The 27121-nt window shown below is 58.7% G+C and overlaps 1 protein-coding gene and 1 long non-coding RNA gene across 4 annotated transcripts; both read right to left on the reverse strand.

The window, feature by feature from the left end:
- Window positions 1-615: 615 nt before the first annotated feature.
- Window positions 616-5907, reverse strand: LOC117804093. The gene is made up of 3 exons (XR_004628265.1): window positions 5694-5907; window positions 4305-4366; window positions 616-907 (listed from the first exon to the last, which is right to left on the reverse strand). It is a non-coding gene; the product is annotated as an uncharacterized LOC117804093 (long non-coding RNA).
- Window positions 5908-14638: 8731 nt separating this feature from the next.
- On the reverse strand, window positions 14639-23195 carry PRSS22 (serine protease 22). Of its 3 annotated transcripts, XM_034670555.1 has the most exons (7): window positions 23088-23195; window positions 18269-22907; window positions 17573-17599; window positions 17146-17317; window positions 16664-16941; window positions 15678-15835; window positions 14639-15115 (listed from the first exon to the last, which is right to left on the reverse strand). In XM_034670555.1, the coding sequence occupies exons 2-7, from the start codon at window positions 18348-18350 to the stop codon at window positions 14903-14905; spliced, it is 930 nt and encodes a 309-aa protein (XP_034526446.1). In that variant the 5' UTR covers window positions 18351-22907; window positions 23088-23195; the 3' UTR covers window positions 14639-14902. The 3 variants fall into 3 exon arrangements, with proteins under 3 accessions (XP_034526446.1, XP_019662852.2, XP_011232252.2); XM_019807293.2 differs by lacking the exon at window positions 23088-23195 and having other exon boundaries at window positions 18269-22973; XM_011233950.3 differs by lacking the exons at window positions 17573-17599; window positions 23088-23195 and having other exon boundaries at window positions 18269-22973.
- Window positions 23196-27121: the final 3926 nt, after the last annotated feature.

Genomic DNA, 27121 nt, shown 5'->3' on the forward strand with positions numbered 1-27121 from the left:
ATTTGGCCTCAAACTGCAGTAGGCCAAGGTTGAGAACCATGGGCTATTTGCTTTGGTCTGTCCTGCGCCCTGTTCTCTGTGGGAGAGAAGGCACCTCTCCCTTTCGCCCCACGTGAGTCTGATGGGGATCCACAGTGGTGTCCAGCTCCCTGGGCCTCCAAACCTCAGAGCCAGAGGTCTGTGCCCCCAGCCTGGCGTGCCTTTGGGCACGGAGTATCTTCTCTGTGCTCCCGCTCTCTGACCCTGGTCCCCATCACTCCTGGGCTCTTCAGGAGGTGTTCTGTGATGTTTTCCTTTTTTTTTTTTTTTAAGATTTTATTTATTCATTTGACAGAGAGAGAGACATCCAGTGAGAGAGGGAACACAAGCAGGGGGAGTGGGAGAGGAAAAGCAGGCTCCCAGCAGAGGAGCCTGACGTGGGGCTCAATCCCAGAAAGCCAGGATCACGCCCTGAGCCAAAGGCAGACGCTTAACGACTGAGCCACCCAGGTGCCCCTCTGTGATGTTTTCCACATCAATTCATTGCTGTACGAGGCTGGCAGGTATTTTTATTGTGGTAAAATACACATAAGGTTTGCCATTTGAGCCATTTTAAAGTATACACCACCATGACATTCAGGGCCTGCACAGCGCTGTGCGTCATCCCCACCATCTGGCCCCAGACCTTCTTCATCACCCCAGCAGAAGCCCCAGACCCCAAACCCCGTAAGTGGTCACTCCTGATACTTCCTCAGTTGTCTGACCGACCTTAGACACGTTGTGCAGAGAGAAGTCTGTTTCCTACTGTCGTGTCTGTTCATGGCTCTGTCTGGTTAGGTCATGGACCCCTATGGTGTCAAGGGTCGGCTGCACGCTCTTCGAGGCTTCCTGTTGTCCACTTTCTGGAGGTACAACGTCCGCACAGCATCTGTGATCACATTGACGTTTGATAAAATCCTGACAAGTGTATACACTGGTATAACTACCATGACACCCAAAATGTAGGAAGCTTCTGTCCCCCCCGCAAGGCCCCTGGAGTCCATCTCCTCCCAAACCCAGTTCCAGAGAATCGCTGATCCGGTTTTTTCATCACTATAAATGGATGTTGTCTTTTCTAAAACTTCAAACAAACAAAACCACACGGTGTGTGCTCCTCTGTGTCTGGCCTCCCTCACCCAGCGTTAGGGTTTAGAGGTTTATCCGTGTGACCTGGACTCCACCCGTTCCTTCCCCTTCTACCGCTGAGCAGTAGTTATCTGTCATGGGCACTGATGAACACTGGGGTTGTCTGGGCCGTTAGGAACAAAGTTTCTGTGAGCGTGCGTGCGTGAATCTTTGTGACATATCTGTTTCCGTTCCTCCTGGGTAAACATCTAGTGGTGGGATCGATGACTCACGCGGCCAGTGTAGGTTTCAGTTTAGAAGAAATGGCAAGACAGCTTTCCAAGGTGGCTGGGCCATTCTGCAGTCCCGCCAGCAGGCACGAGCGCTCCAGGTGCTCCACACCCATGTCAACACTTGGCGTTGTCAGTCTCCTACATTTAGGCCATCCTGTCACTGCCACTGTGGAGTGTCTTTCTGCGTCTCTTGCCCGCTCCCGTGTCTTCCTCCGTGGCGTCTCACACCAAACCTCTGCCCAGTTGTTGGATATTTTATACTGAATTCCCTTTTCCTTCTGGCTGTTATCCTCGTGTATGAGGTGAAGAGAGGGTCTAGTGACTCGTGGACGACTCAGTAAAAGAGAGCTCCAGCCCATTCCCGGCTCCACCTGCTCCTGCCAGGGCTCACCCACGGGCCTCCCAGGGGCAGAAGCACACACCGAGGTGCCCATGCTGTAGGAGGAGGGCTTTCTCTGAGGCCTTAACTTTCTCATTTGAAGCTGGAAATGTCCCTGCTGCCATGATGCAAAGGTCCTTTGGTGAGGAGACTGAAGACATTTCAGATGTTCCCAGATTGGCAAAAGATTGGCAGCCGGGGGGGAGGGAACAGAAATTGTCATCAACTCTTCCATGAACTGTAATCGTACGATATTTTTTCCTGTTACAAAAGTCATACACGTACACTGCAGGAATTAGGGAACATAGCCACGTTGAAAAGAAGTCCCAGTGCCCAGAGGTACTCACTGGTGACATTTCAATGTACCTACTTCCAGTGCTTTAAAATGTATTTAGGCAGGGGCGCCGGGGTGGCTCAGTCGGTGAAGCGTCTGCCTTCGGCTCAGGTCATGACCCTGGGGTTCTGGGATCGAGACCCACATCGGGCTCCTTGCTCAGCATGGAGCCTGCTTCTCCCTCTCCCTCTGCCCCTACCCGTTTGTGCCCTCATGCTCTCTCTCAAATAAATAAATAAAATCTTTTAAAGAAAAAACTTAAAAAAATGCATTTAGGCAGGGGTGCCTGGCAGGCTCGGAGGAGGGTGTGATGCTTGATCTTAGGGTCATGNTGGCTCAGGTCATAATCCCAGGGTCCTGGGATCGAGGCCTGCATCGGGCTCCTTGCTCAGCATGGAGCCTGCTTCTCCCTCTCCCTCTGCCCCTACCCGTTTGTGCCCTCATGCTCTCTCTCAAATAAATAAATAAAATCTTTTAAAGAAAAAACTTAAAAAAATGCATTTAGGCAGGGGTGCCTGGCAGGCTCGGAGGAGGGTGTGACGCTTGATCTTAGGGTCATGGGTTCGAGCCCCACACTGGGTGTAAAGATTACTAAAAAGTAAACTTAAAAAAAATAAAAATGGATTTAGGCATGTAAAAAGGGTAAGTTTGATAAATAGGACACCAGCTACAGAAGCTGGCGTTAGGGAAGAGAGAACCTGTCTGAGGACAAAGGGGTCTGGAAAGAAAAGTTACCAGGGGCGACTTGAAACACGACAGGAGAGACAGAGAAACAGCCCCAGGTGTTTGCAGGGGGAGCTGAGGCTCCAGGCCGGACAGGGGCAGGGCACACAGGTCTCCATGACGAGCAATTCTGAGCTGAAGGCCACCCACCCCCAGGTGCCACTCGTGCTGTGTGCACTCGTGTCAGTTTGGATCTTTCTCTCAGAACGTGGGGACGGACAGACGAACAGAGGAACTCTAACGTCCATCACGCACCTTTTTGGGGCCAGGACTGATGCTTGGTGGTTTCACAGGCGTTCCCTCACTTGACCCCGCACACACCGGCAGGGTGGGTACGGGCTCCCATTTTCCTGGGGGTCCCCCACCCCAAGAGCCCAGGCTTCAGCACTCCACGGCACGGGGTTGTCTCAGGCTGGTTTCCACGGGCTGTGAATTCCTTCTCGGTGACTCACGACAAGTTCAGAGACGAGGTCCGCGCCAGACCCGAGCCTGGGTCCAGGCTGAAGAAGGGACGGTTTATCCCGTGCTTGGTTCCTGCTCCTCAGAGTTGGCCTTTGCGCCCAAGTCCGCCTTCGGGGCCCTGGAGTCAATCTGACTACCTCCTTCTCCATGTCCTGGCTCAAGCCCAGCAGACGCAGTGTGTTGGCCCCGAACTGAACTGTGCGGCTCCTGGCCCTGACTTGTCTCTGGGAGGCGTCACTAGCCCCAGGGCTGCCAGAGCCCCCCCAGGGTCCACGGACGCACCAGCCACGAGTGGGGAGCGCCCCGGAGAGACATGCAGCTGTGCAGGCAGATGTGCAGGGCAACCAGGGGCTAAGGAGGTCATGAGTGCCCCTCCGCGCGAGCCCCCACCCCACCTCCTCGGGCCGGACCCCCCCACCCCCCACCTCCTTGGGCCGGAACCCCCAACCCCCCACCAGGCACAAGAGAACCTCCTTTGTCTGCTGCAGTCAGTGGGGGTCAGGGGTGGGGTGTTCTTCTAAATCCTCTCCACACACCACCTCTCGGGGGGGCCGAGGGACAGCAGACAAAAGGACTTGTGTCTATGCTGCAGTCATGGCCAGCTGGGAAAATCTTCCCGTGGGTGTGGCTGCTGGTTTGGGCTCCTTCCCTCTCACTGGCCTGGCAGTGGTGGGAGGCTGGGGGGCAGGAGGGGGCGCAGAAGTCACCCCTGGGGGCAGAGAGGAGTAGCCTCACTGCCTACTGGCCCGAACGTTTGGGCTCCCAGCAGCACACACAGACCTGTGCACACGCACACGCACACGCACACGCACACACGCATGTGGAGGACACGCACAGATGGACATGGGGTAGGAGGCCCCAGGGACAGGGCTGCGTGGCACCATGGCCCTGGGTGGCCGGTGGTCACCTGGGAGATGGGGCCCCAGCCCTGGGCCGCCAGTTGCGGCTCCTGGGTGGTTGGCTCACACTGGGAAACGGCCATTATCAAATGTGAAGCACAAAAGCCGAGGAAGTGAGGGACTTTGTTTACCTGTAGTCCTTCCTGTCCTCTCCTCACTGCTTTCCGGAAGGGTCCTCATGGAGAGTGAAGAGCTGGAGAATTTAGCAAAAGAGCACGGGGAAGAGATGAGTGAGAGAAAGTCGCCAGGAGGGACAGACTCTGCAGGGCCCAGGCGCCCCGTCCAGGAGGCAGAGGGGAGGGGACATGGGAGGGGCAGCAGAGGAGAGGCTCTGAGGGCCAATGAGCAGGGCCAGGGAACATTCCAGAGCATCCGGGGTGTGCGGCTGAGGCAGCAAGCCTTCTGGGCAGCAGGCAGCTCTCAGCTTCCCCAAGGCGTGACCAAGAGGCTGCTGGGGCTGGTCTGGCCCCTGAAGGGCCGAGGCCTCAGGACCATCCAGTCTGCCCCCACTGTCCTCTCCCTCCACCAGCTCTCATGACTCCAGTCAGCCCCAAGCTCTTGATATGGAACATCCTCCATGGTTCCAGACAGCCACCTTCAGGGAGGGGAGGGGCACGGGGGACACAGCGGCTGCACCCTCCCCCCAGCCCTCAGTGGGCCAACTGGACTGAAAGCAGGACCCCCTCACCTCACAGGGGCTGAAGGAGTTTATTGTGACAGAGTGTGCGCCAATGCCCAAGTGCTGGGCTGGCTCCCACAGGTATGGCTTAGTCCCTGCTTTGGACACAGGGCCACAGGGCGCTGGCCCCCAAGCTGGCCTTGGCTGCCAGGGCCCGCGGGGGCTGCCCCTGCGTCACCGGCAAGGAGGGGGGGGCAGGTGGTGGGCATGCCACTGGCCAGAGCTGGGAGATCCAGGGCTAAATGGTCAGCTGGTGGCCACGGCGACTAGGGCAGGGGTGCAGAGATTGAAGATCGGGGGGCTCCAGGGGCCCTTGATTTAGCTGAGTCACTGTTGGGCGGACCGTGTAATTTACCCAGCTCTCGGGACACTTAGGAGAGCATGGACCATGGGAAGGAACAAAATCCGGTGGAGTAAATGTGAAGGCTGGGCTGGCTTTATCAGCAATGCACGGCTCTGGCAGAGGCGAGCTCTGCGTTGTACGAAACGGGGATCTTTTTACAAGAAGTGGGGCTGGGCAAGGGGTGAACCGCAGAAGAAGGGATAGCTCCAGGCAAGGCTGGTCTCTCTCAGGGGGAGGACAGGGGTCTAAAGTGGGTTACCACACCTTCTTTGGGGGTGGCCAGGCTTGGGGGGGCAGATGACCTCATTGGTGCCGACCAGAAACTCCCCACCCACCACTTAAGACTGTGTTTCTGGGGGAGGCACGCAGGTCAGGAGGTAAAACCCAGGGGAAGACGTGGCCTGAGTGACGCCACTTGGGGCCTGTGATTTTCTTTTTAACAATAATCCCAGCGAGACAGGTGTCACCCTAGACCGTCCCAAGCAAGCCAGGACATACTGTGACTGCTCCTGAGCAGGGGCGGGGGAAACGCTTCTCCAACTCTCTGGGGTAAAGGACTTCTTCGCGGTCTGTCGTGGTCAGACTCGGTCCTGACCTGCTCGGGCGGCTGTCAGCAATCCCACAGGCCGGTTTTGTCCCCTCCATTCCGGCTGCTAGGAGTCAGAGACGAAGGCGTCGGGGGGCGGGCTGCTCTCTTCCTGGCCGTCGGGCGGCCTCCGCTCCCGTGTGCTCACATGGTCCAATCCACCAGTAAGCTGGGAAACGCGCATGTTTCCCTGAGCTCTGTGAGCCGCTCTAGCCACCAGAAGGGCCGGGGGTGGAGGGACCGAGGAGGAGGGACCCTCCACCCTGTAGGCTATGATCAGAAGCACAGGACTGGGGACTGGGGACTGGCGTCTGGGGTGGGGGCAGGGCTGAGCCCCTCACCTGTGGGGCTGACGCTGTCCCTGGGTGGACGGTGTCACGACTGAACTCAATTGNGGGCTCCCAGGAGCACACACAGACCTGTGCACACGCACACGCACACGCACACGCACACACGCATGTGGAGGACATGCACAGATGGACATGGGGTAGGAGGCCCCAGGGACAGGGCTGCGTGGCACCGTGGCCCTGGGTGGCCGGTGGTCACCTGGGAGATGGGGCCCCAGCCCTGGGCCGCCAGTTGCGGCTCCTGGGTGGTTGGCTCACACTGGGAAACGGCCATTATCAAATGTGAAGCACAAAAGCCGAGGAAGTGAGGGACTTTGTTTACCTGTAGTCCTTCCTGTCCTCTCCTCACTGCTTTCCGGAAGGGTCCTCATGGAGAGTGAAGAGCTGGAGAATTTAGCAAAAGAGCACGGGGAAGAGATGAGTGAGAGAAAGTCGCCAGGAGGGACAGACTCTGCAGGGCCCAGGCGCCCCGTCCAGGAGGCAGAGGGGAGGGGACATGGGAGGGGCAGCAGAGGAGAGGCTCTGAGGGCCAATGAGCAGGGCCAGGGAACATTCCAGAGCATCCGGGGTGTGCGGCTGAGGCAGCAAGCCTTCTGGGCAGCAGGCAGCTCTCAGCTTCCCCAAGGCGTGACCAAGAGGCTGCTGGGGCTGGTCTGGCCCCTGAAGGGCCGAGGCCTCAGGACCATCCAGTCTGCCCCCACTGTCCTCTCCCTCCACCAGCTCTCATGACTCCAGTCAGCCCCAAGCTCTTGATATGGAACATCCTCCATGGTTCCAGACAGCCACCTTCAGGGAGGGGAGGGGCACGGGGGACACAGCGGCTGCACCCTCCCCCCAGCCCTCAGTGGGCCAACTGGACTGAAAGCAGGACCCCCTCACCTCACAGGGGCTGAAGGAGTTTATTGTGACAGAGTGTGCGCCAATGCCCAAGTGCTGGGCTGGCTCCCACAGGTATGGCTTAGTCCCTGCTTTGGACACAGGGCCACAGGGCGCTGGCCCCCAAGCTGGCCTTGGCTGCCAGGGCCCGCGGGGGCTGCCCCTGCGTCACCGGCAAGGAGGGGGGGGCAGGTGGTGGGCATGCCACTGGCCAGAGCTGGGAGATCCAGGGCTAAATGGTCAGCTGGTGGCCACGGCGACTAGGGCAGGGGTGCAGAGATTGAAGATCGGGGGGCTCCAGGGGCCCTTGATTTAGCTGAGTCACTGTTGGGCGGACCGTGTAATTTACCCAGCTCTCGGGACACTTAGGAGAGCATGGACCATGGGAAGGAACAAAATCCGGTGGAGTAAATGTGAAGGCTGGGCTGGCTTTATCAGCAATGCACGGCTCTGGCAGAGGCGAGCTCTGCGTTGTACGAAACGGGGATCTTTTTACAAGAAGTGGGGCTGGGCAAGGGGTGAACCGCAGAAGAAGGGATAGCTCCAGGCAAGGCTGGTCTCTCTCAGGGGGAGGACAGGGGTCTAAAGTGGGTTACCACACCTTCTTTGGGGGTGGCCAGGCTTGGGGGGGCAGATGACCTCATTGGTGCCGACCAGAAACTCCCCACCCACCACTTAAGACTGTGTTTCTGGGGGAGGCACGCAGGTCAGGAGGTAAAACCCAGGGGAAGACGTGGCCTGAGTGACGCCACTTGGGGCCTGTGATTTTCTTTTTAACAATAATCCCAGCGAGACAGGTGTCACCCTAGACCGTCCCAAGCAAGCCAGGACATACTGTGACTGCTCCTGAGCAGGGGCGGGGGAAACGCTTCTCCAACTCTCTGGGGTAAAGGACTTCTTCGCGGTCTGTCGTGGTCAGACTCGGTCCTGACCTGCTCGGGCGGCTGTCAGCAATCCCACAGGCCGGTTTTGTCCCCTCCATTCCGGCTGCTAGGAGTCAGAGACGAAGGGGTCGGGGGGCGGGCTGCTCTCTTCCTGGCCGTCGGGCGGCCTCCGCTCCCGTGTGCTCACATGCTCCAATCCACCAGTAAGCTGGGAAACGCGCATGTTTCCCTGAGCTCTGTGAGCCGCTCTAGCCACCAGAAGGGCCGGGGGTGGAGGGACCGAGGAGGAGGGACCCTCCACCCTGTAGGCTATGATCAGAAGCACAGGACTGGGGACTGGGGACTGGCGTCTGGGGTGGGGGCAGGGCTGAGCCCCTCACCTGTGGGGCTGACGCTGTCCCTGGGTGGACGGTGTCACGACTGAACTCAATTGTGGGCACCCTGTGGTATCTGAGGAACTCCGCCCCCCCACCACGCTGGAACCGACTCTGGGAACCTTAAAAAGACCATAGCATATACTTCCGTAAAATACGGTCATATAACCGTAAAACACGATAAAAATGAAAATGAATAAAAAAATAGGAGGGGGGAGAAGACCAAACACATACCCATGATTTCTATAAGAATAAAAATAGAGTCTACATTATATAATTGCTCTGTCGAGAGATTCACAGCCAGAATGAAGAAGTCCTACCATTCGATACTCAGACCAAAGATTTTTACGTGGACAAACATCTGAATAGGCAAAGCACAAGAGAAGAGCTACAAGGGGCACATGAGCCCAGGAGCAGGTGCCCCACGCCATGAGTCATCAGACAAACACACAGTGAGGCCACAGGAGATACCATGGCAGCCCCCGATTCCCGGCTAGGAGGGCTCTGACCGGGAGGACAGGCAAGCACAGGTGTGCGTGAGGACTGGCGATGCTGGGACCCTTACCTCCCATGCTCCTGGCCGGCAGGTCAGACGATACAATCACTTTGGACAGGAGCTGGTGGTGTCTTTCTTTAAAAGTTATACGTACATAGGGGCGCCCGGGTCAGTTGGTGAAGCGTCTGCCTTCGGCTCAGGTCATGCTCCACAGGTCCCGGGGTCAAGCTCTGCATCCAGCATCCTGCTCTGCGGGGTGTCTGCTTCTCCCTCTCTCTCTGGCTCTCCCCATCTCGTGCTCACTCTCTCTCAAATAAATAAATGAAATCTTAAAAAAAAAAAAAAGCGAAGCATACATGTCGCCTATGACCAGCCATTCCACTTCTGGGTGTTGGCTCAACAGAAATGAAAACATGTCGGGGCGCCTGGGTGGCACAGCGGTTAAGCGTCTGCCTTCAGCTCAGGGCGTGATCCCGGCATTATGGGATCGAGCCCCACATCAGGCTCCTCCGCTATGAGCCTGCTTCTTCCTCTCCCACTCCCCCTGCTTGAGTTCCCTCTCTCGCTGGCTGTCTCTATCTCTGTCGAATAAATAAATAAAATCTTTACAAAAAAAAAGAAATGAAAACACGTCCACATAAAAACTTCCAAGTGTTCGCAGCAGCTCGATAGGTAACAGCCAAAACCCAAAACCAGCCCAAATGCCCATCAACACAAGAACAGGTGAAGTCTCTCGGCGCTGTGGTCTCACGGGAACACTCGGGAACACCACTGGCAATAAACACACACCACACTGCGGAGGCTCCCAGAGACATCCCGTTGAGGCCGAAGGAGCCAGGCACAAGGCAGCACAGGCTGGATGACTCCGTTCATCTGAAACATTGGGAAGGACAGAAGGCAGATCAGTGGTCACTTGGGGACCGTGACGTGGTTGGGAAGGACAGAAGGCAGATCAGTGGTCACTTGGGGACCGTGACGTGGGACAGGGCATTTGACCGGGAAAGGGCCCAGGGAGGATTTTGGGGTGACTGAAACTTCCTGTAACACAGTATATTAAATAGTAATAAATGTCCTGGGAAAAAGAGAGCAAAGAAAGAAGCAAGGGGGAGGCGGGAACACTGCTCTTGTAAAGGGGCCGATGACATGGTGGCATGAGTGCAGGTCTGCAGGAAGTGGGGGCCGGAGCTGCAGTCATGCGGGGGAAGAGGAGACTGCAGGTGCAAAGGCCCTGAGGCAAGAGCGTGCCTGTGGGGTTCCAGGGCACAGCTGGGAGCCCTGCGGAGGCAGCTCCCAGAGCAAGGAGGGGGAGATGGGCGGGGGCGGGGGAGGCCAGAAGGACCACGTCATTTCCTCTGAGTGAAATGAGGAGCCAGCAGAGGGCTCTGAATGGCAGCGTGGGCAGCGTGACGTCTTGCTCAGGTTTGGAGAGAGCCAGTCTGGCTCCTGGGCGCTGTGCCACGACGAGGCTGCTGGAGAGAGCGCGGAAGCCGGGGGCCCAGCGAGGAGGCCACTGCCCAATCGCAGGACCGCGTGGAGGAGCCGGGCCAGCGTAGCAACAAGTGCACGCATCTGCACATATTTCCAGTAAAAGCAGTGGGGTTTGCCGATGGCTTCGACGTAGAGCATAAGGGAAAGAGGAGGCAAGGAGGGCTCCGTGTGTTTGTGTTGTTTCTGAATCATTTTGAAAGAGGTGTAACTACACACAGAAAAATTCACATTTTTAGTGCATCGACCACAGGAGTTTTGATACATGCATCCGGTCATGTAACCGCCATGTAACCGTGGTGGTCATCCACCACGACCGCGAGCTCCCCCAGTGCCGCCCGGGGCAGCCACCCGTCTGCTCTCTGTCTCCGTGGTTGTGCCTTTTCCACAGCGCCGTCCACGCGGCCCCGGAGCCTGCCAGCTTCCTCCAGCTTGCTGCACTGGGCGTCCGCGGGCCTGCGTGCCGTCTGCTCCTCTCGGCTGCTGAGCAGAATTCTCCTGATCGGGCGACCTATGTGTGTTTTCCCGACCGCCAGCGGAAGGGCATCTGGGTTTCCAGCGTTTGCCGATTCTGCATAAAGCCGCTGTAAGTGTCCACATGCAGGTTCCGGAGTCGGTGGCTGCGAGAAAGTCCAGCTTCACAGGAGATGGTCACCTGGTTTGCGCGGACACCGTGCCAGGCCACGTTCCCACCCGTGCCCGGGTCCCCACCAGCACGTGGCAGTGTCCGTCCTCTGGGTTTGTCACACTCAGCAGTTGGAAGGACGGACTGTGGCCTTTTGCTGGGATGGGAAATCCTGACAGTGATGCAGGTTTGGGAGGGGTTAACAGGATTCACTTGGGGTCTCGCTGAGGTCGAGGCGTCCGGGGGCTGTGGGGGAGAGCTCTGGGAGTCACCATATGGACATATGGATGGTCACGGAGCTCTGGAACCAGCGGTATGAGCCAGGAGCCAGTGTCAGCGGGCAAAGAAGGCAGGGAGCGCTGGGGCCGCCATCATGCAGATGCTGGGACATGAGGCAGAACCAGCAAAGACGATTTCGCCCTGTCAAAGGGATGACCCTCTCCGTAAGGATGGAGACCGCGGAGCCTCTGAAAACTCACGTGTCCTGCCGTGCCCGTGCATGACTGATGGGAAAGCAGACCCACGGCCGCCCAAAGGGACGTGTCTATGAGCAACCTCGTGACCTTCTGAGCACAACCACCTGGGCGCACGTGGCAAGGTGCGGCTTGGAGCTGGGAAAGGCCGTTCTCTCCTCCTCCGCGTGAACCCCAGACCGTCCGGGCCATCCGGGGAGCTTGGGGAGGGTGCGCTTGGCTGAGCCGGGGCTATGGTGAGTCTCCTTCAGGTGCCCTGGTGGACGTCAGCACTGGCTTCAAGCAGGAAAGAGAGACAAGGAAAAGACTTGTTCTTGAATAACATCTTTACATCCTGGGGACCCTGACACCAAGTGGGGGGGGACCCTCTGCAGGTCCAGAATTCTTGTGGACAGGTATGATTTCAAAGCCTTCCTAATCTGGATAATTCAAAAGTGTGGGGCCCCTGGCTGGCTCAGTCGGTGGAGAGTACAACTCTTAATCTCAGGGTTGTGAGTTCGAGCCCCACGCTGAATGTAGAGATTACTTAAAAATAAAATCTTGGGGTGCCTGGGTGGCTCAGTTGGTCAAGTGTCTGCCTTCAGCTCAGGTCATGATCCCGGGGTCCTCAGATCCAATCCCGCGTTGGGCTCCCTGCTCAGTGGGGAGCCTGCTTCTTCCTCTCCCTCTGCCCCTCCCCCTGCCTGTGCACACACGCTCATGCTCTCTCTCAAATAAATAAAATCTTTGAAAAAAATTAAAAAATAATGAAAAGTAAAATCTCTGAAAAAAACCCCAAATGTGTGTGATTGATGAAATCTGACACTGTCGTTTTCATGATAACAAAAATAGTTTTCTGTAAAAAACCAAAAAGTTTTCTATAAATCTAAAACTGCTTCAAAGGATTGAAGCAGGTATATGTTAGGAATGCAATTAGCGGCAAGTAAAACAAGATCGAACAACAGTGGTTTAGAAGCATGGATGCGTGGATGTCGGAGACAGGGTGACAGGCCCGCTGCGTCCCCACACCCACAGCTCCTGAAGCTTTGCTCACTGTCATCACTCTCATTTGGCACAGCAGCTTGTCACCTCATGGTGATAAGATGGCTGCAGATGTTTAAGCATCACATTGACATCCCAGACTCGAAGAAGGAAGAGGGCGGGAAAGGGTACCAGCTGAATACATCCCTTTAATGAGGAAAAAGCCGTCTTCCCAAGAAACCACCCCCCAGATGTCTGCTTCCTTCCCCGGGCCACAAGTCAGTCCCACAGGCTCTTGGGACTTTGCGGGAGATTGTGGAAGCGAGTGTTTCCCTTTTCCAGTCTCTGCGGAGGAAGCACGGCAGGGGTGTGGGCTTACCAGGCGCAAGAGGCTACCACTGCGGAAGAGCCGGGCTCGGTGTGTGTGTGCTCACTTCTCTGGACACGGGGGCAGAGCTGCAGAGTCGCAGGTGTGGGGGTGGACGTCCCCGCAGGGGTTAAAGCTCTGAGGAGAGAGCATGTGTGGAAGGACAGACCCTGCAGCTAAGGCAGCTCCTGCTGGAATGACATCGGTCCCCTTGGGGAGGTCAGGACAGCTCTGGGAAGGGCTGTTCTGTGTGGGAGGCTGCAGCGGGTGGAGACACCTGCCCACTGGGCCCCCGGGACTTCTCCCGGGGAAACTGCCGGCAGGCCCAAGGGCTCTGGGTGGTGTCGGTGGAGCTGAAGCAATGAGTCCTCCCCACCCAGAGTGGTCCAGATTTGGGGTGTGTTCCTGGGCCCAGCTCCAACCCGGGAGCAAAGGGGCTTCTCTGTGCTCCTGCTGTGGACCCTGCTGGTGCTGGGCTGACCCCCTTCCTCCTCCTAGACCCCCCAGCCCTGATGAGGGAGGGGTCATCGCACTTCCTGTTACGGTGGGGAGCCAGGTGCTGGTTCCCCACTTGAAGCCCAGCCTGCCCTTGGGCTCCTCCAGGAGGGTGCACTCGCTTGGGGGCTCCCTGGAGGCGGATGGCCCAACTCAGAGGCAACCCGCTCCACCAGAGTGTCCTGGCAACATCTCCCCCTGCCCCCGCCCCCAGATGTGTCTAGGCATTGCTCCCTCCTTCTGTGGGGGACCCTCTGCTTACTGAAGGGGAGGGAGAGAGCAGGGGAGAAAGCGAGGGACAGAAGAGGGAGAGGGAAGGAATGAGGGGAAGAAGCAGGGGCAGAAGGAGGGGCAGGGAGCATCGGGAGAGCCAACCCTGGAGGACAGAGGGAGGAGGAAGAGGCCCAGAGAGTGGGAGGGGGGCTGCAGGCGGGAGAGCAGGCAGGGGGAGTGGCAGGTGAGGGAGGGCCCGGATTTGGATGTGGCGCTCACCTGAGTCACGGCTTAGTCCCCAGGCTGGTTCCCAGGTGAGCAGGAGACCAGTGTGGTGTTTGTTTTTTGATAAAACCAACCCCAAGGCATCTACTGTAATCTGGTAATGACACAGGGGTCATCAAAACAACACGAGCAAGTGTTTCAGGAGCTACTCCCCATAAAGGGTGCCAAAAAGCAAGCCAGCCAAAACCCCGTGCCACCTTCTCAGAAACTCGCTTCACGGCCAATTTCTAGTTGGAGACACTTTGTCAGGAGTCCTTCAGCGTGACTGGACCTAGCTGTTCTCTTGACTTTTAGAACGAATCTCTGTGTGGGCCACCATCAGGTTCAGACTCCTGAAACCTGCCACAGAGCCCTCAGTCCGCACATTCCACGGGTTGCAGGGAATACCAGGTGGGAAAGGACAGGGTCCCAGGCATGGGGGGGCTGTGGGGGGGGCAGGTCCAGGAGGTCAGGGCCCCAGCTGCAGAGGAGGGGGCAGGGAAAGGGCAGTCCTGGGGGAAGGCGGGTGTTAGCTGGCAGACCCCCTGTGGGCGCCGGCCAGTGACTCACGCCCATCATGGCCCAGAGACCTGCCGTCTCATTGCTTTGCTTTGCTCCGTCCTGCAAGGACGACTCACAGAACCGGCAATGAGTCACTCGAGTCAGCTCCCGGGGGTGCAGAGGCCTGGGTTGCCTCAGCCCAAATCCGGGAGACCTGGTTCTCAGGGGAGGGAGGGAGGGGTCACACCACTCATATGGGCGGGTTTCTCCTAGCTAGCCCAGTTTTGGAAACCCAACAGGCAGGTTGGGGGCCTGGAGTGGCCCTGCAGCCCGCTGGGCCTCCCGATGGGAGGGGGGCACAGGAAGGAAGTGCAAAGGCCAGAATGCTGAAACACAGGTGAACAGGACACCTAGGTCCCTGGTGGGGCCACCAGACAAACTCACACCCACCTCCCCCATTTTAATCCCAAGTGTACCCCAGCTTCCCAATGTCCCCATACCTGGAAAAACAGGAACGGGGAATAAATAATTTATTGAAATTGGAATAAATAAGATAGGCGGGCAGGGCTACAAATAACCGTAAAAATCGCTAACACGTATATACACACAGGAAGGCGCTCCCGCGGGCGGGGCGGGGCCTCGCAGCAGAGGCAGCGGTGCCGGCCCGCGGGCGCCCCCCGAAGGCAGGTGGCTCGCTGACGACGGCGGGAAGGGCGCGCGGTCAGGCGGCTGGGGCAAGCGGCTGCCCGTCTCCCAGATCCCTACCGCGCGTGGTCCCGGGAGGGGCTGCTCCCCTGCGAGTGCCCGCGGAGCTGCACGCCCTGCACGATCCTCATCACCCAGGAGCGGTGGGCAGCCAGGCTGATGTAGACGCCGGGCCGGTCGCGCTCCGCACAGCCCTCGCCCCAGCTGATGATGCCCGCCAGCAGCCAGGTGTCCTCGACCTGGCACATGAGGGGGCCCCCGGAGTCACCCTGAGGAGAGGAGGCAAGGTCAGGGACCCACGTGGGTCAGGGCTGGACAGAGCCCCAGACCTGACACAGCAGGTGGCAAGGAGCAAGTCCCTTGCAGGTGGGTTTCTCTGTCGGAGGAGGTGCTGGAACCCAGCAGGACCGTGCTGGGCCGGACAGGCCTTCGGGCTCACTGCTGGCGAGGAGCACCTTGTGCCAGACCTTCCTGCTCACGGCCCCCGAGCCACGCTGGCATCCCGGGTAGCAGAGTAGGAACCACAACCAGGACCTTAGTGTCTGGGCCCGGGTGCGGACCATTCCACCACCCGCTGTCCGCCACCCCCGTGATGGAGCTGGAGCTGGTTCTGGGGACCAGGACGTAGGAAGCCTCTCAGAAGGCAAGCTCCCAGAGAGTGGGGTCCGGCACCCCCAAGACGCGCAGTAGACGCCTGGTGGGCAGCCTGACGGATGGATGCCTGAGCCAACCGGATGGACGCTGGTTCTGTAGGCATTTGGGGGGCTTGCGGGTCCCAGCTGACGTGGGGGGTGGGCAGCTGGCAGTGGGGGAAGAAGGTGGGGTGCTCACCAGACAGGCATCTCGCTGCCCCTCCAGATAGCCAGCACACAGCATGTCCTCAGTGATGGCTCCCTGCCCTGCTCCCCGCCAGTACAGGCGGCTGCAAATTTCTGAGTCAATGATGGGAACCTCCAGTTTCTGCAGTGTCTGGGGATGCGGCAGGGGCACTGCGGGCAGGGAGCAGAGGGTCAGGCTTGGGAAACCGTGTCTTCACTGTCCCCACGACCCCCTCCGCTCCCCCTCAGAGGCAGTTCTCAAAGGCTAATGGATCAGCTCTCCCAAATGCCTGTGGAAAACCCCAATCCCAAGACTCCACCTCTGGGCCTACCTGGTGCACTTCTCTTAATTCTTTTGGATTCTGGTTAAAGTCCCATTTTTCTTACACTTTTTCCTCTTAGCATCCCCCCATTTATCCATCCATCCCTCCATCCATCCCCCCATCCATCCATCCATCCATCCATCCATCCATCCGTCCATCCGTCCATCATCTTTTTCTGCTTCTTTGCTTCCTCTTTTAACTGCCTGGTGTCTCTAGATGATGTTTTCCAGACTTGGTCTGACAACTGTATTTTTGTTAAGGAGACTACATCCTTCTGGAACTTTCGCCTGCAATCATGGCACGCTGCCACCAGGAGGTGCCTGTTCCCCCTTGGGAGTCTCGGGCGTCTTCCTATCCCTGCAGTCAGCCTGGCCCCACACGTGCTCCTTCCAGCCCCTCCTCCATCACTTCATGGCCTCACTGATCTGGCTGCTGCCGCCCCAGGACGGCACCACAGATCGCTTTTAACTAGAAAGCACCTACAACTGTCCGCCTAGCTTTCTGTGACTTCCCACCTCTAGGCTGCAGCTTGCTTTTTGTCTCTGTCGTCCGAAGAGTGTTTCCTTCTGCTATGCCTCTGGCCTCCACCCTCTGCTGTGCACTGTGCCTGTGTCTCCGGGGGGCCTGCCAGCCCGACCCCAGCCACCCCCCGCCAGCTGGTGGGGAGCAGCCACACCTCCGTCACGGGTGCTTCCCCAGCCTGCAATCCAGCAGCGCTTGTTTGGAGAGAGACGGACGGAGGCATCGGGCAGGCAGACAGGCAGGATGCGTTCGGAGAAGCGGACGGAGTGCTCAAGGCGCACCAGGGCGATGTCCGCACGGGAGCCCTCTTTCCAGGAGTACACGGGGTGGGACTGTACCCAGGCGATACCCACCTCCTGGGACCTGGGGCCCGGGTTCCCCAGCTGCCAGGCCCCCAGCAGCACAGAGAACTGGGATGGCTTGTTGAGAGTGCTGGTGGGAAGAGGAAAGGGGGTAGGGTCAGTCAGGAACCCGGGGCAGGGGGGTGCTGCTGGGAAGGGTCTGGGGTCCACATGCTTATGGAGGCCCTGAGAAGCAGCGTCTCTCTTCTGAGAGGCCCCGAGACAGGACAAAGACCTGGAGGCTGGGGCTGAGTGGGGAGCATGGGGTCCGGAGCAGGAGACTGGCCTCACATACCCCTTGAAGCAGTGGGCGGCGGTGACCACCCAGCGGCTGGTGAGCAGGGTGCCTGCACAGTGGTGGGTCCCGTTCTTCTGGATGCTCACGACCCAGGGCCACTCGGCATCGGTGCTGTCCTCACCACCCACGATCCGGTTAAGCTGCTGGGGCTTCCCACAGGCTGGGGGTGCTGGAGGAGGAGGTCACATTTTATCACCCCTGGGGCACAAGCCTCCCGCCCTGTCCACGCCCGTGCTGTTCTTCCCCTGGCCGTTCCCTGCCCTTCTCTGCCCTCCCCTCAGGCTGGCCTTCCCTCTGTGCTCCTCTCACTTGCTGGTGCTGCCCTGCCCTGGGCCCCTCTCCTAGTCAGAGTCTCTGCTCTGCCTTCCTCTCCTGCCCGACCACCCCTTCTGACCCCCCCCCCGCTCGGGGGGGCCCCACTCACCAGGTAACTTGGCAGCATGGAGGGAGGCTGAGGGCAAGAGAAGGAAGGGTCAGGCCAGTGGAGAGGAGCCCCCCAGTGCCCACGGCAGCTCCCCAGACCTCCAGGGTGGGGCATTTCCTGGAGCCTGGGTAGGGCTGACAGAAACCTCAGGCTCTCTCTAAGCTGCGGCCTTACCCTCCCACCAGCTTCCTGTCCGTCTTGTGCCTGTGCTCCGTCCCACCTGCCTGGGGGAGGACGGCTGGCTCCGGAGTGTCTCTCACGGAGGGTAGGAGTCGGGCAGCACACGCCTGACCCTCTCAGGCTTTCCCCCGACCTGAGGCTGTGGCCCGAGATCCCCTCAACCCCAAGCCCGAGGCCTGGAACAGAAACGTGTGGACCTAAGAGCTGGGAGGGGGGAGGAGGACAGAGGAAGATGGGGAGGACGCTGACGGATAGGAACGGGAGGGCTGAGGTGTGTTGAGGTCGGGGTGCTGGCGCAGCCTGTGCCCAGCGTCTGCCTCAGTGTGTCCTGCAGTCCTCTGCTGGCAGCCACAGGACAGGGCAGAGAGGAGCAAGCGAGCACAGAAGGCGAGGGGGAGACGGATGACAGAGACCGGGTGCAGGCAGGGGCGGGAGGGAAGGTGCTGAGTATGGAGAAGGGAAGGGGTGGCCCTGGGGGGGCAGAGGAGGGAGGGGCGGCAGGTCCTCAGGACTCACCTGCAGAAGCCAGAAGCAGCAGGGGGGTTAAGATTCTGAGACAGCCCCCACCTAGGGCCGGGGGAGTTCTGGAAACCACCATGGCCAGCAGGGGCACGGGCACGGCTGGGAGAGCAGTCCTGCCCGCGACAGGAGTGTGCAGAGTTCCCTACAGGTCACCCCAGGTTTTATCCTGGGAGGCGGAATGCTGTTGGACCAGTCCCCCAAGTGAGTGAGTGGCTCAGTCCCTGCCACCCCAGGCTGTAGGTCACAGGAGGGGTGGGACTACTAGGAGGAAATGAGCCGTTAAGGGGTCTGGGGGCTCTAGCTGAGACCCCTACCTCTGCCCTGGAGCAGTGGACTCAGGGCTCTGGACCCTGGCTCCAGCTGTAGGTCCAGGATCAACCCTGTGGAGGAAAAGGACCCGGACCCAGAGGTCTAGCCCAATGCCCTTGACACTGACTGGGAAAGCTCCCCCGTTTGGGTGGGGAAGGGAACACCTGGGGCTTGGGTCTGCAGCAGCTGAAGGCTAGGTTATGGAGTCTGGGCAAGGTCCCAGGACCTTGGGGAGAAGGGGGCTGCCCAGAGGCTCAGTAACGGCTCCTTCCTCCAAGGGCCACCATGACTCAGCCAGGAGACCTGACCGAGCCCTCCGCTCTGGGATCCCGTTAACCCAGTTCCCAGAAAGCTGTGAATCAGGCCCCCAGTGGCCACCTGATGGGTCATGTGGGCCCTGTCACTCGGTGGCGAACAACTCACCCCTCACCTGGACTGCGGGGAAGCCCAGGCGGGGCCAGCCAGGTGCCCAGGTGGCTGACTGACGTCGCCACCTGGGAAGGGCTGGGGTGCCATCCCCCATGCCTGGCCTGGCCCCTGCACTCCGAACGGTCAGAGGGCAGCTGGGCTCCACTGGAGCAGGGAGCCTGGGGGGAGCACCAGATGAGACCTTGTGACCCGGGGTCCCTACCAGTTCCTCCCTGACTCAGTGCCCTGCTCCCCTAGCAGGAGGGGCAGGCCAATTCCTCTTCTGAGACCCACTGTGTCTCTGTCCTTTTGTTAATTCGATCAACAAGCCTCGTGCTGGGAAGGGGCACGAAACAGCGGGGCATATGGTGTGCCCCACATCGCTGCATCTCGGCCTCAAATCCCTTTACTGTTCCCGCTCTGCAATGAGGAAACCGGGGCCTGGTGGGGAGGGGTGGAGCTGGGGGAGGCTGGTGGGGAGGGGTGGAGCCTGGATGTGAACCTCAATCTGGAGGCGGGTGACTGGATGGGACTCAGTAGATCCTGAGGGATCTCGGTCCAAGGGATGGGTGGTTTTCACCCAAGGTCCTAGCTGTCCTCAGGGGGCCAAGGAGGCGCATGACTCTGGCAGGGTGACCGGTGAAAGCTGCCCGGAAGAGGAGGAACCTTGAGACAGAGGCTCGCAGGGCAAGTAGGAGTGGGCCTGGCAGAGACTCAGGTAGGAGGGCTTGCAAGAGAGAGGGGGTCTGGGGCTGGGAGGAGCTGGGGGCCAGGCCAACCCTCAGTGCACCCTGCTGGGCAGACCACCTAGGCGTCTCTGGAGCTCCCCAGCTAGGCCAACATGCTCTGTTCCCACAGCCTGTGTGGGAAGCCGACTCCCGTGCTGGCTCCCGGAGGCCAGAAGGGTCCGGGGGCAGCAAAGTCGGCAGCCAACCCCCTCCCCCTGGCAACTGACCGCCCACCCCCCAGAGACTGGGACTGTCAATATCAAAGGGTCATCAGTGTGTTTTACTGACGCCCCCCCACTTTGGTGGGAAGGGCAGGAGACAACCCAGGATTAAACTGCAGCCAGAACCACCCCTCCGCATTACGGCGAGCCCCCGTCACACCCCGTCTGCCCACAACAGCCCCCAGCTGATGTGCTACTCCCAGTACTGGGAGGAGGGGGCTGCCGGAGAGCACAGCGGCCGAGGTGAGGGGCAGGTTCTGTGGTGCTCCCCCTCCCCACCTGCTCATGATCCTGGGTCACCCCTGTACTCCATGGGTAGCCTCAGGCTCCCCCAACCCACTCCCTTCCTGCAACTAAGGTGGTTGGCCTCTCCGGCTCATTTGATAAGCATTTACTGGGCAACTGCTGTATGTCAGGCCCTGTGCTGGGCACTGGGACACAACGGTGGGTAAGACATTAGTCCTACCTCAGGCAGCACATTTCCCCAGATGGAGATGGAGCAGGTGAGGTTGGTGAGGAGTCAGGGATGAGGGCAGAGGGGAGTCTGGAGGATTCTGCTGGGCCAAACTGCTCCAGACTGCTGTCTCCCCAGTGTCCTTTGTGTAACAGCCTTTCCTGACACTTGGGTCACTGCCCAGGTGACCCAAGGGGCAGGTGTGTGTCCTGACACGTGCTGTCCCCAAGACAGGGTGGCCAGGCAGAGGGCCTCAGGGGAAGGAACTGGCAGGTGCACAGGAAGTCCCGAAAAGCCAGTGAAGGCTCTGGCACGGGTCCTAAGCAAGGCCCAGAAACCGGCTCCCCAGTTCCCAGGGTGGGGGCCCCGGTGTGATCCAACATTTAACAAAAGATTTATGCAGTGCCTACTGTATGCTGGAGCCACGCCAGGAGTGCTGGCTGGGCATCTCTTTGCTCGGTTGCCCCCTGCCGCCCACATGGCCGTGCATCTGTGGCGCCATCTCAGGGCCACGGATGATGTGCAGCGAGGTGCGCAGGATGCACGGGGCTGCAGAGCTGGGGCTGGCCACGCTCCACCCACAGAAGTGGCCCACCCACGCCACCGCAGACAGGGCAGATATCCACCCCGGGCTCTGTTCATCTCCAACCCAAGTCTACCGGTGCCCGCCATGTGCCGGGCGCTGCCGTTCAGTGAGCAAACCAAAACCAACCCCGGCCCCCGTGTCAGGGACGCTGGAGGAAAGAGAATAAACAATAGGAATAAATTACTTAGTCTGACGGATGATGAAGTCCCGGGGAAGCCAAACCAGGAAGGGGATGGGGCCGGGGTCGGGGGGAGGGTGGCCATCTTGTCAGGACTCAGGACAGTGCTCACTCTCAGGCTGAGTCTTAGGGGTGCAGTCGGAGGTCATCCCAGCCCCCAGAACAGCACCAGCAAAGGCTCTGCTGGGTGGGACCGGCGGATTCGAGCGGTGGCAAAGGAGAGGTTCAGGGGGGCCACTCTGTGGAGGTGACACTGACCTGGGCTCCAGGGAGCCACAGGGGGACAGAAGTGGGGAGGCTGTTTCAGGGGGAGGGACCAACCAGCTCGTGGGCACAGAGGCAGGGTGCTTGGGGGCGCGGCTGAGAGCTCTCAGCAGAGGGAGCTGGGGATGCACATGGCCGGCAGATCTGAGCACCAGCCCCAGCACGTCCTGCACCCACGTTCACAGAAGCAGGACCCATGGAGCCCCAGAGTGGAAGCAGCCCAATGTCCACCCGTGGATGAATGGATGAACACGGTGCGGCCCGTCCACCTGCCCAACAGAACATGATCTTATTATCCAGCCATAAAAAGGAATGAAGCGCCGGACGCCTGCACAGCATGGGGGAAGCCAGAGAACATTGTGCTCGGTGACAAGAGCCGGATGCAAAAGGACAAATACTGCAGGATTCCACTTCTAGGAGGTCCCCAGGTTGCAGAGCCACAGCCCCAGGAAGTGGAAGGGGGGGTGCTGGGGGCCAGGGAGGGGCTCGGAATTAGGGTTCAGTGGGAGCAGAGTCCTTCGGGAAGATGGAAAAGGTCCACAGACAAAGGCGGGACGTCTGCACGTATTTAATCCCACAGAGCCATGCACTTAGCAGTGGTGAAAACGATAAATCATGTCTATTTTACTACAACTAAAAGAATGGGCAAGAAAATCTGAATGTCCCCCCGTCCTGTGAACACTGGGAGCTGGGGCAACACTGGGCTGCAGGGGGGCAGAGTGGCCCTGGCCAGTGCCCTGGTCCACCCGGACAGCAACAGCCACAACAGCCCCCTCACGTGAGAGCAGGGCACTCACAAAAGCAGGTAAACGGAGCGCCTTCCTGCACCCTGGGCCTCAGTTTACCCATCTGTGAGGAGGAACTGGTCAGCCCCACCCCCCACCCCGCCTGTCACAAGCGCAGGAGCCAGGGCTGCTCAGGTGTAAGGGCCTGGCGGCCCTGCAGGGCTCAGTGCCAGTCGAGCAACACCGGGCTGCACGTCTGCAGGCAAGGTTTTCTGGGGCACTAATGGTTTTCAGGAACCATTCGTCCCTGGCTGGCTGGCCCTGGGGACACTCGAGGACACGGCTCACTGGCTGGTGTTCCATCATCGGTATGTCCTCTCTCTGGTCTAACCGCACTCCTGAACTCTCCTAGGAACCCACGCGTCTCCAACCCCATCCCAGGTCCCACTCAGAGCCCCACCTCTACCCCAACCCAGCCGCCAGAGCCTGGGCCTCCCATTTTCCTCTGCCTCTGCCCAGGCTCCTCACGTCTCCCCAGTTCTGCCCATCCCCGTCCTGGCCGCAGAGCTCTGCCCCTGCTTCCTTCTACACCTGGCGCCTTGGGATATTCCACCGAAGTCTCAAGTGGCAAGCACACCGAATCCCCTCCCCATCTTCTGGCCCTCCACCCCTGGCCTGTGTGGTCTAGGCATGCCCCCCCCCAACTCTGGGGAATAGAGCTTTCTCCACCTTAGAACAGCACTGCCTGTCCTCATGACACCTCCATAAAGTGGAGGCTGAGCATTCTCCCCCTGTTGCCCAGCCTTCCTTTTTCTTTCTTTCTTTTTTTTTTTAAGATTTTATTTATTTATTCGACAGAGATAGAGACAGCCAGCGAGAGAGGGAACACAAGCAGGGGGAGTGGGAGAGGAAGAAGCAGGCTCATAGCGGAGGNTGACACCTCCATAAAGTGGAGGCTGAGCATTCTCCCCTGTTGCCCAGCCTTCCTTTTTCTGGTCGTAGGGGGGCCCCCTCCCGACTCCCTTCCTCAGTCCCACACTTTCTGAATGCAGAGCCCCAGCTGCCTGACTCTGAATGCTGGACTTCTAGGGTCCAGGTGTTAANGCCTTCCTTTTTCTGGTCGTAGGGGGGCCCCCTCCCGACTCCCTTCCTCAGTCCCACACTTTCTGAATGCAGAGCCCCAGCTGCCTGACTCTGAATGCTGGACTTCTAGGGTCCAGGTGTTAATTATATGACTCAGGTATCTTTGTGCTGGCTAACGTCTTCCTGGAATAGAAAGCACTGTTAGTTCTGGTGGTCCACTAAGACCTTCAGGCATTTTCCAAACTGCACTTACAGCAGTTTACTCCCCCATCCCTTACTGATCTACTCTCTTTTGCTACGGCACATCTCTAAGTCAGCTTGCTCCAGAGTTTTCCTTCCATGCTTTAGATCACTCTCCTAAGTTTTGTTCAAAACTGTTTCCTCCTTCAGAAAAGCTGGCTGTACGCTGGGTTTCTTGGAGCTAATCATGTTTTCTCAGTGACTCCTGTTCTCATGGAAAAATAACCCATCAGTCTGGGCTGCGAATCTTTGGGGAGGAAGGTAGTCAGTCCCCCAACAGAAATGTCACTGGGCCTGTCCACTTTCGGGGCCAGAACCCCTTACACCTCCATTCTCTAGTCTACACACCACTTCCCTGGTTGGTGGAGAACCCCTTCTATTGCCCCCTCCCCATAAGAATTTCCTCCTCATGTCTGGCTTAGCTGATGGATCACAGGTAAACTTGAAGTCCCCTTTGCTTTGTTTATCTTTAAAACAGCATGTTTACTAGAGGGATGTGTTCCCAGGGGCTCTGACTGGTTAGCAAGAACCGATCGTTAAGTCTGCAGGAAGTCTTCAAGTGGTTGACAGCACATTAATATCCTGAAATCAGGCGTGCACAGCAGGACAGCTGACACTACCGAAATCAGCAAAGGCCACAAAACAGGCCTTTCCCCCGAGACGGTCCACCGTGAAACTCTGACCCACATGCCCCCGAATGTCATCCACATGACCAGCCTATGCTAGAGTCAGACTCTCAGCACTCAGGCATGTCTCCTTCCACCTGGACGGACAGGAGCCTACTTTCACCACCACACTGACATGGTCTGGAAGGGCTGCGCTTCTCTACGACCAGGAAGCAAAGGGGAGCTCCAGGCTGGGAAGGGCCAGGGCCGGGCCCAGAGGAGCCTGCTGGGAAGAAGGGCAGAGGGCAACGGGCAAGCTGACTCGCTGGGTACCCATCACCAGGCTGGGGAGCTCCCAGCACTCTTGGTGACACATCAGTGACTCACAGTCCAAGGAGAGGGAGCAGGACCTCAGAGTCTCGAGGTCACAAGTCATGGCCAAGGGCTCATGGAAAGGAAGTGAATGCTGCATGGGATCAGCCACGTCTGGGGGCAGGTGCGGAATTAGGGGCCCCAGTCCAATTCCCTGGGGGAGCTGGTCCCAGAGCTGGGAGATGCAGGTCCCCCAGGCCTTCCTTCAGGCCTTCCTACGGAGACGTGACCTAGCCCCCCAGGTGACCTGCCCAGCCGAGTCATGCCTGTGGAGAGGAAGCATGGAAAACCAGCCCCAGCCTCCCCCGCAGGGTGGAGAGCCACCTCCAACCACGTTCCTCCTCCCCCTCACCCCTCCAGGGCAAGGGGCGACTGCTGGTTACTGCTAATGAATGGCTTCTGGGTTAAGTCAGTGTGGTTTCTCCGGCCAAGAGGACAGACAGCTCTGGGGCATAAGTCGGTGGCTGGGATGGGGACCCATCTGTTCTGGGAATTGGGGGTGGGGGAGGCCCAGCACACCTAGTGAGATATGAGGCACCAACTTCCACTGCCGCAGCCTGTCCTTCAAGCCCGTCTGGGTGCTGAGGACTTGGACTCCTGACGGGCATCTCCATCTAGGGGACCCTGACATTCCCTCAAACCCTGACAGCCCCCAGATCCCCCACCTTAGAAAATGGCATTACCATTCACCTGGGGGCTCCAGCCCTAAGGCGAGCCATCCCGGACTCATCCTGTACCTCCCCACCCATATCCAACTGAAAAGCAAAGACTACTGTGTACATGCGAAATGCTTTTTTGACACCAGATGTGTAGGATTTTGCTCACCAAGCAGTTCTCCAATTTTCTGTGGACACCAACTGGGTGTTCTCCGATTTAACTCAATTCACACACCATCTGGACTTGGCGCAGACCCCACAGGATAAGGGCTCAGCCTCACAAGATTCCCCTGACTTCAGGTGCCAACTCCAGGTAGTGGGTCCTCAGGTCACCCACACTTCTATCCGACTTGATGCAAGTCCAGGGTTCCCAGGACCCCTTCCTCAGGTTCAATAATTCGCTAGAATGGTTCACAGAACTCAAGGGAACACTTATGTTTACCAATTTATTATATAATACAGGACACAGGCGAACACCCAGATGAAAGGGCACACAGGGCAAAGTCAAGAAGGATCCTGAATACAGGAGCTACCGTGTTGTGGAGTTGGGGTGCGCCATGCTCCCAGCACATGGACCTGTTCACCAACCCGATCCCCATACTGCAGGGATTTTCATGGAGGCTCATCACGTGAGTGTGAATGAGGATTCACTCCACTCCAGCCCCGTCCCGTCCCCCAGAGGCTTGGTCTTTAGGGTGACTGGCCTCCATCCTAGAGCTACCCAGAGCCCACCAACAGTGGCCCCCTCAAACAAAAGCCACCCAGGAAATTGCAAGGCACTCAGGCGCTCTGGGTCAGGCCCTGGGGGCAGAGAGCAGTGCGCATCTGTAGCAGGAGTCCTGACACAGCTCTGGCTCGCAGATCGCAGGGCATCCATTTCAAACACATCCATCTGGAAAAAACATGTCACCAGCTGCACGACAAAGCTACGTTCCCCTTGTGGAAAGCCCTGGGTGAGGTAGGTAACTGGCCCCTGGGTGACCCCACTTCTCCGTTCCCACACCCTAATCCCCGCTTTTTGTGTAAATTCAGTAGAGAGTGAGACTTTGAGACCCCAGCCTTGCCTGGCTTGGACCCGAGTAAAGACAGAGCCCTGGTCAGTGCTCTCCCCCACCTCCCCCGACCTCCCTGGGTGGCCCTAGGGCCTGCCGTGCCCCTCCAGGACTTGTGAGTAACAAATCTGGGGTTTTTCTGTTTTGTTTCCCGTTTCCTGACGGTTGTCGCTGAGGCGCATCTTCTAATCAATCGCAGGAACCACAAGGGCCTAAGCAGCCACAACGTGTCTGGCGGAGCCTGTCACCACAGTGCAGGCAGACCAGTGCCCCGGGTACCCCCAGCCTAGAGCAGCACCGTCAACGGGATCCCTCGGCAGGGCGGGGGGTTCCAGCCACGTTCGGGGCATCCAGGCTCTTCTCCCGGTGCACAGCTCATCAGCTCTGCACTGGACTCGGCAACGGCCTCCACGCCAGTCTCCTCCCATAGCAACCAGAGATGTTTAACAAAACTCAAGTTAGATCAGGACACTTCCTCCTTTAAAACTCTGCCGGGGGCGCCTGGGTGGCACAGCGGTTAAACGTCTGCCTTCGGCTCAGGGCGTGATCCCGGCATTATGGGATCGAGACACTTCCTCCTTTAAAACTCTGCCGGGGGCGCCTGGGTGGCACAGCGGTTAAACGTCTGCCTTCGGCTCAGGGCGTGATCCCGGCATTATGGGATCGAGCCCCACATCAGGCTCCTCTGCTATGAGCCTGCTTCTTCCTCTCCCACTCCCCCTGCTTGTGTTCCCTTCTCTCGCTGGCTGTCTCTATCTCTGTCGAATAAATAAATAAAATCTTAAAAAAAAAAAACCACAAACAACTCTGCCGGTGCCCGGTGCCCACTGCACTTGGAAGGAGTGCCAGACTCCTCCCTCAGGCCCTGCATTACCTGCCCCCTGCCGTCCTCTCCCTCACATTCTCTCCTCCTGGCTCATTCCTGTCCAGTCACATGACGACGCACCGGCCCTCCCTGTGCTCGAA

Source organism: Ailuropoda melanoleuca, chromosome 10 (genome assembly GCF_002007445.2).
Source record: "Ailuropoda melanoleuca isolate Jingjing chromosome 10, ASM200744v2, whole genome shotgun sequence".
Taxonomy (NCBI): domain Eukaryota; kingdom Metazoa; phylum Chordata; class Mammalia; order Carnivora; family Ursidae; genus Ailuropoda; species Ailuropoda melanoleuca.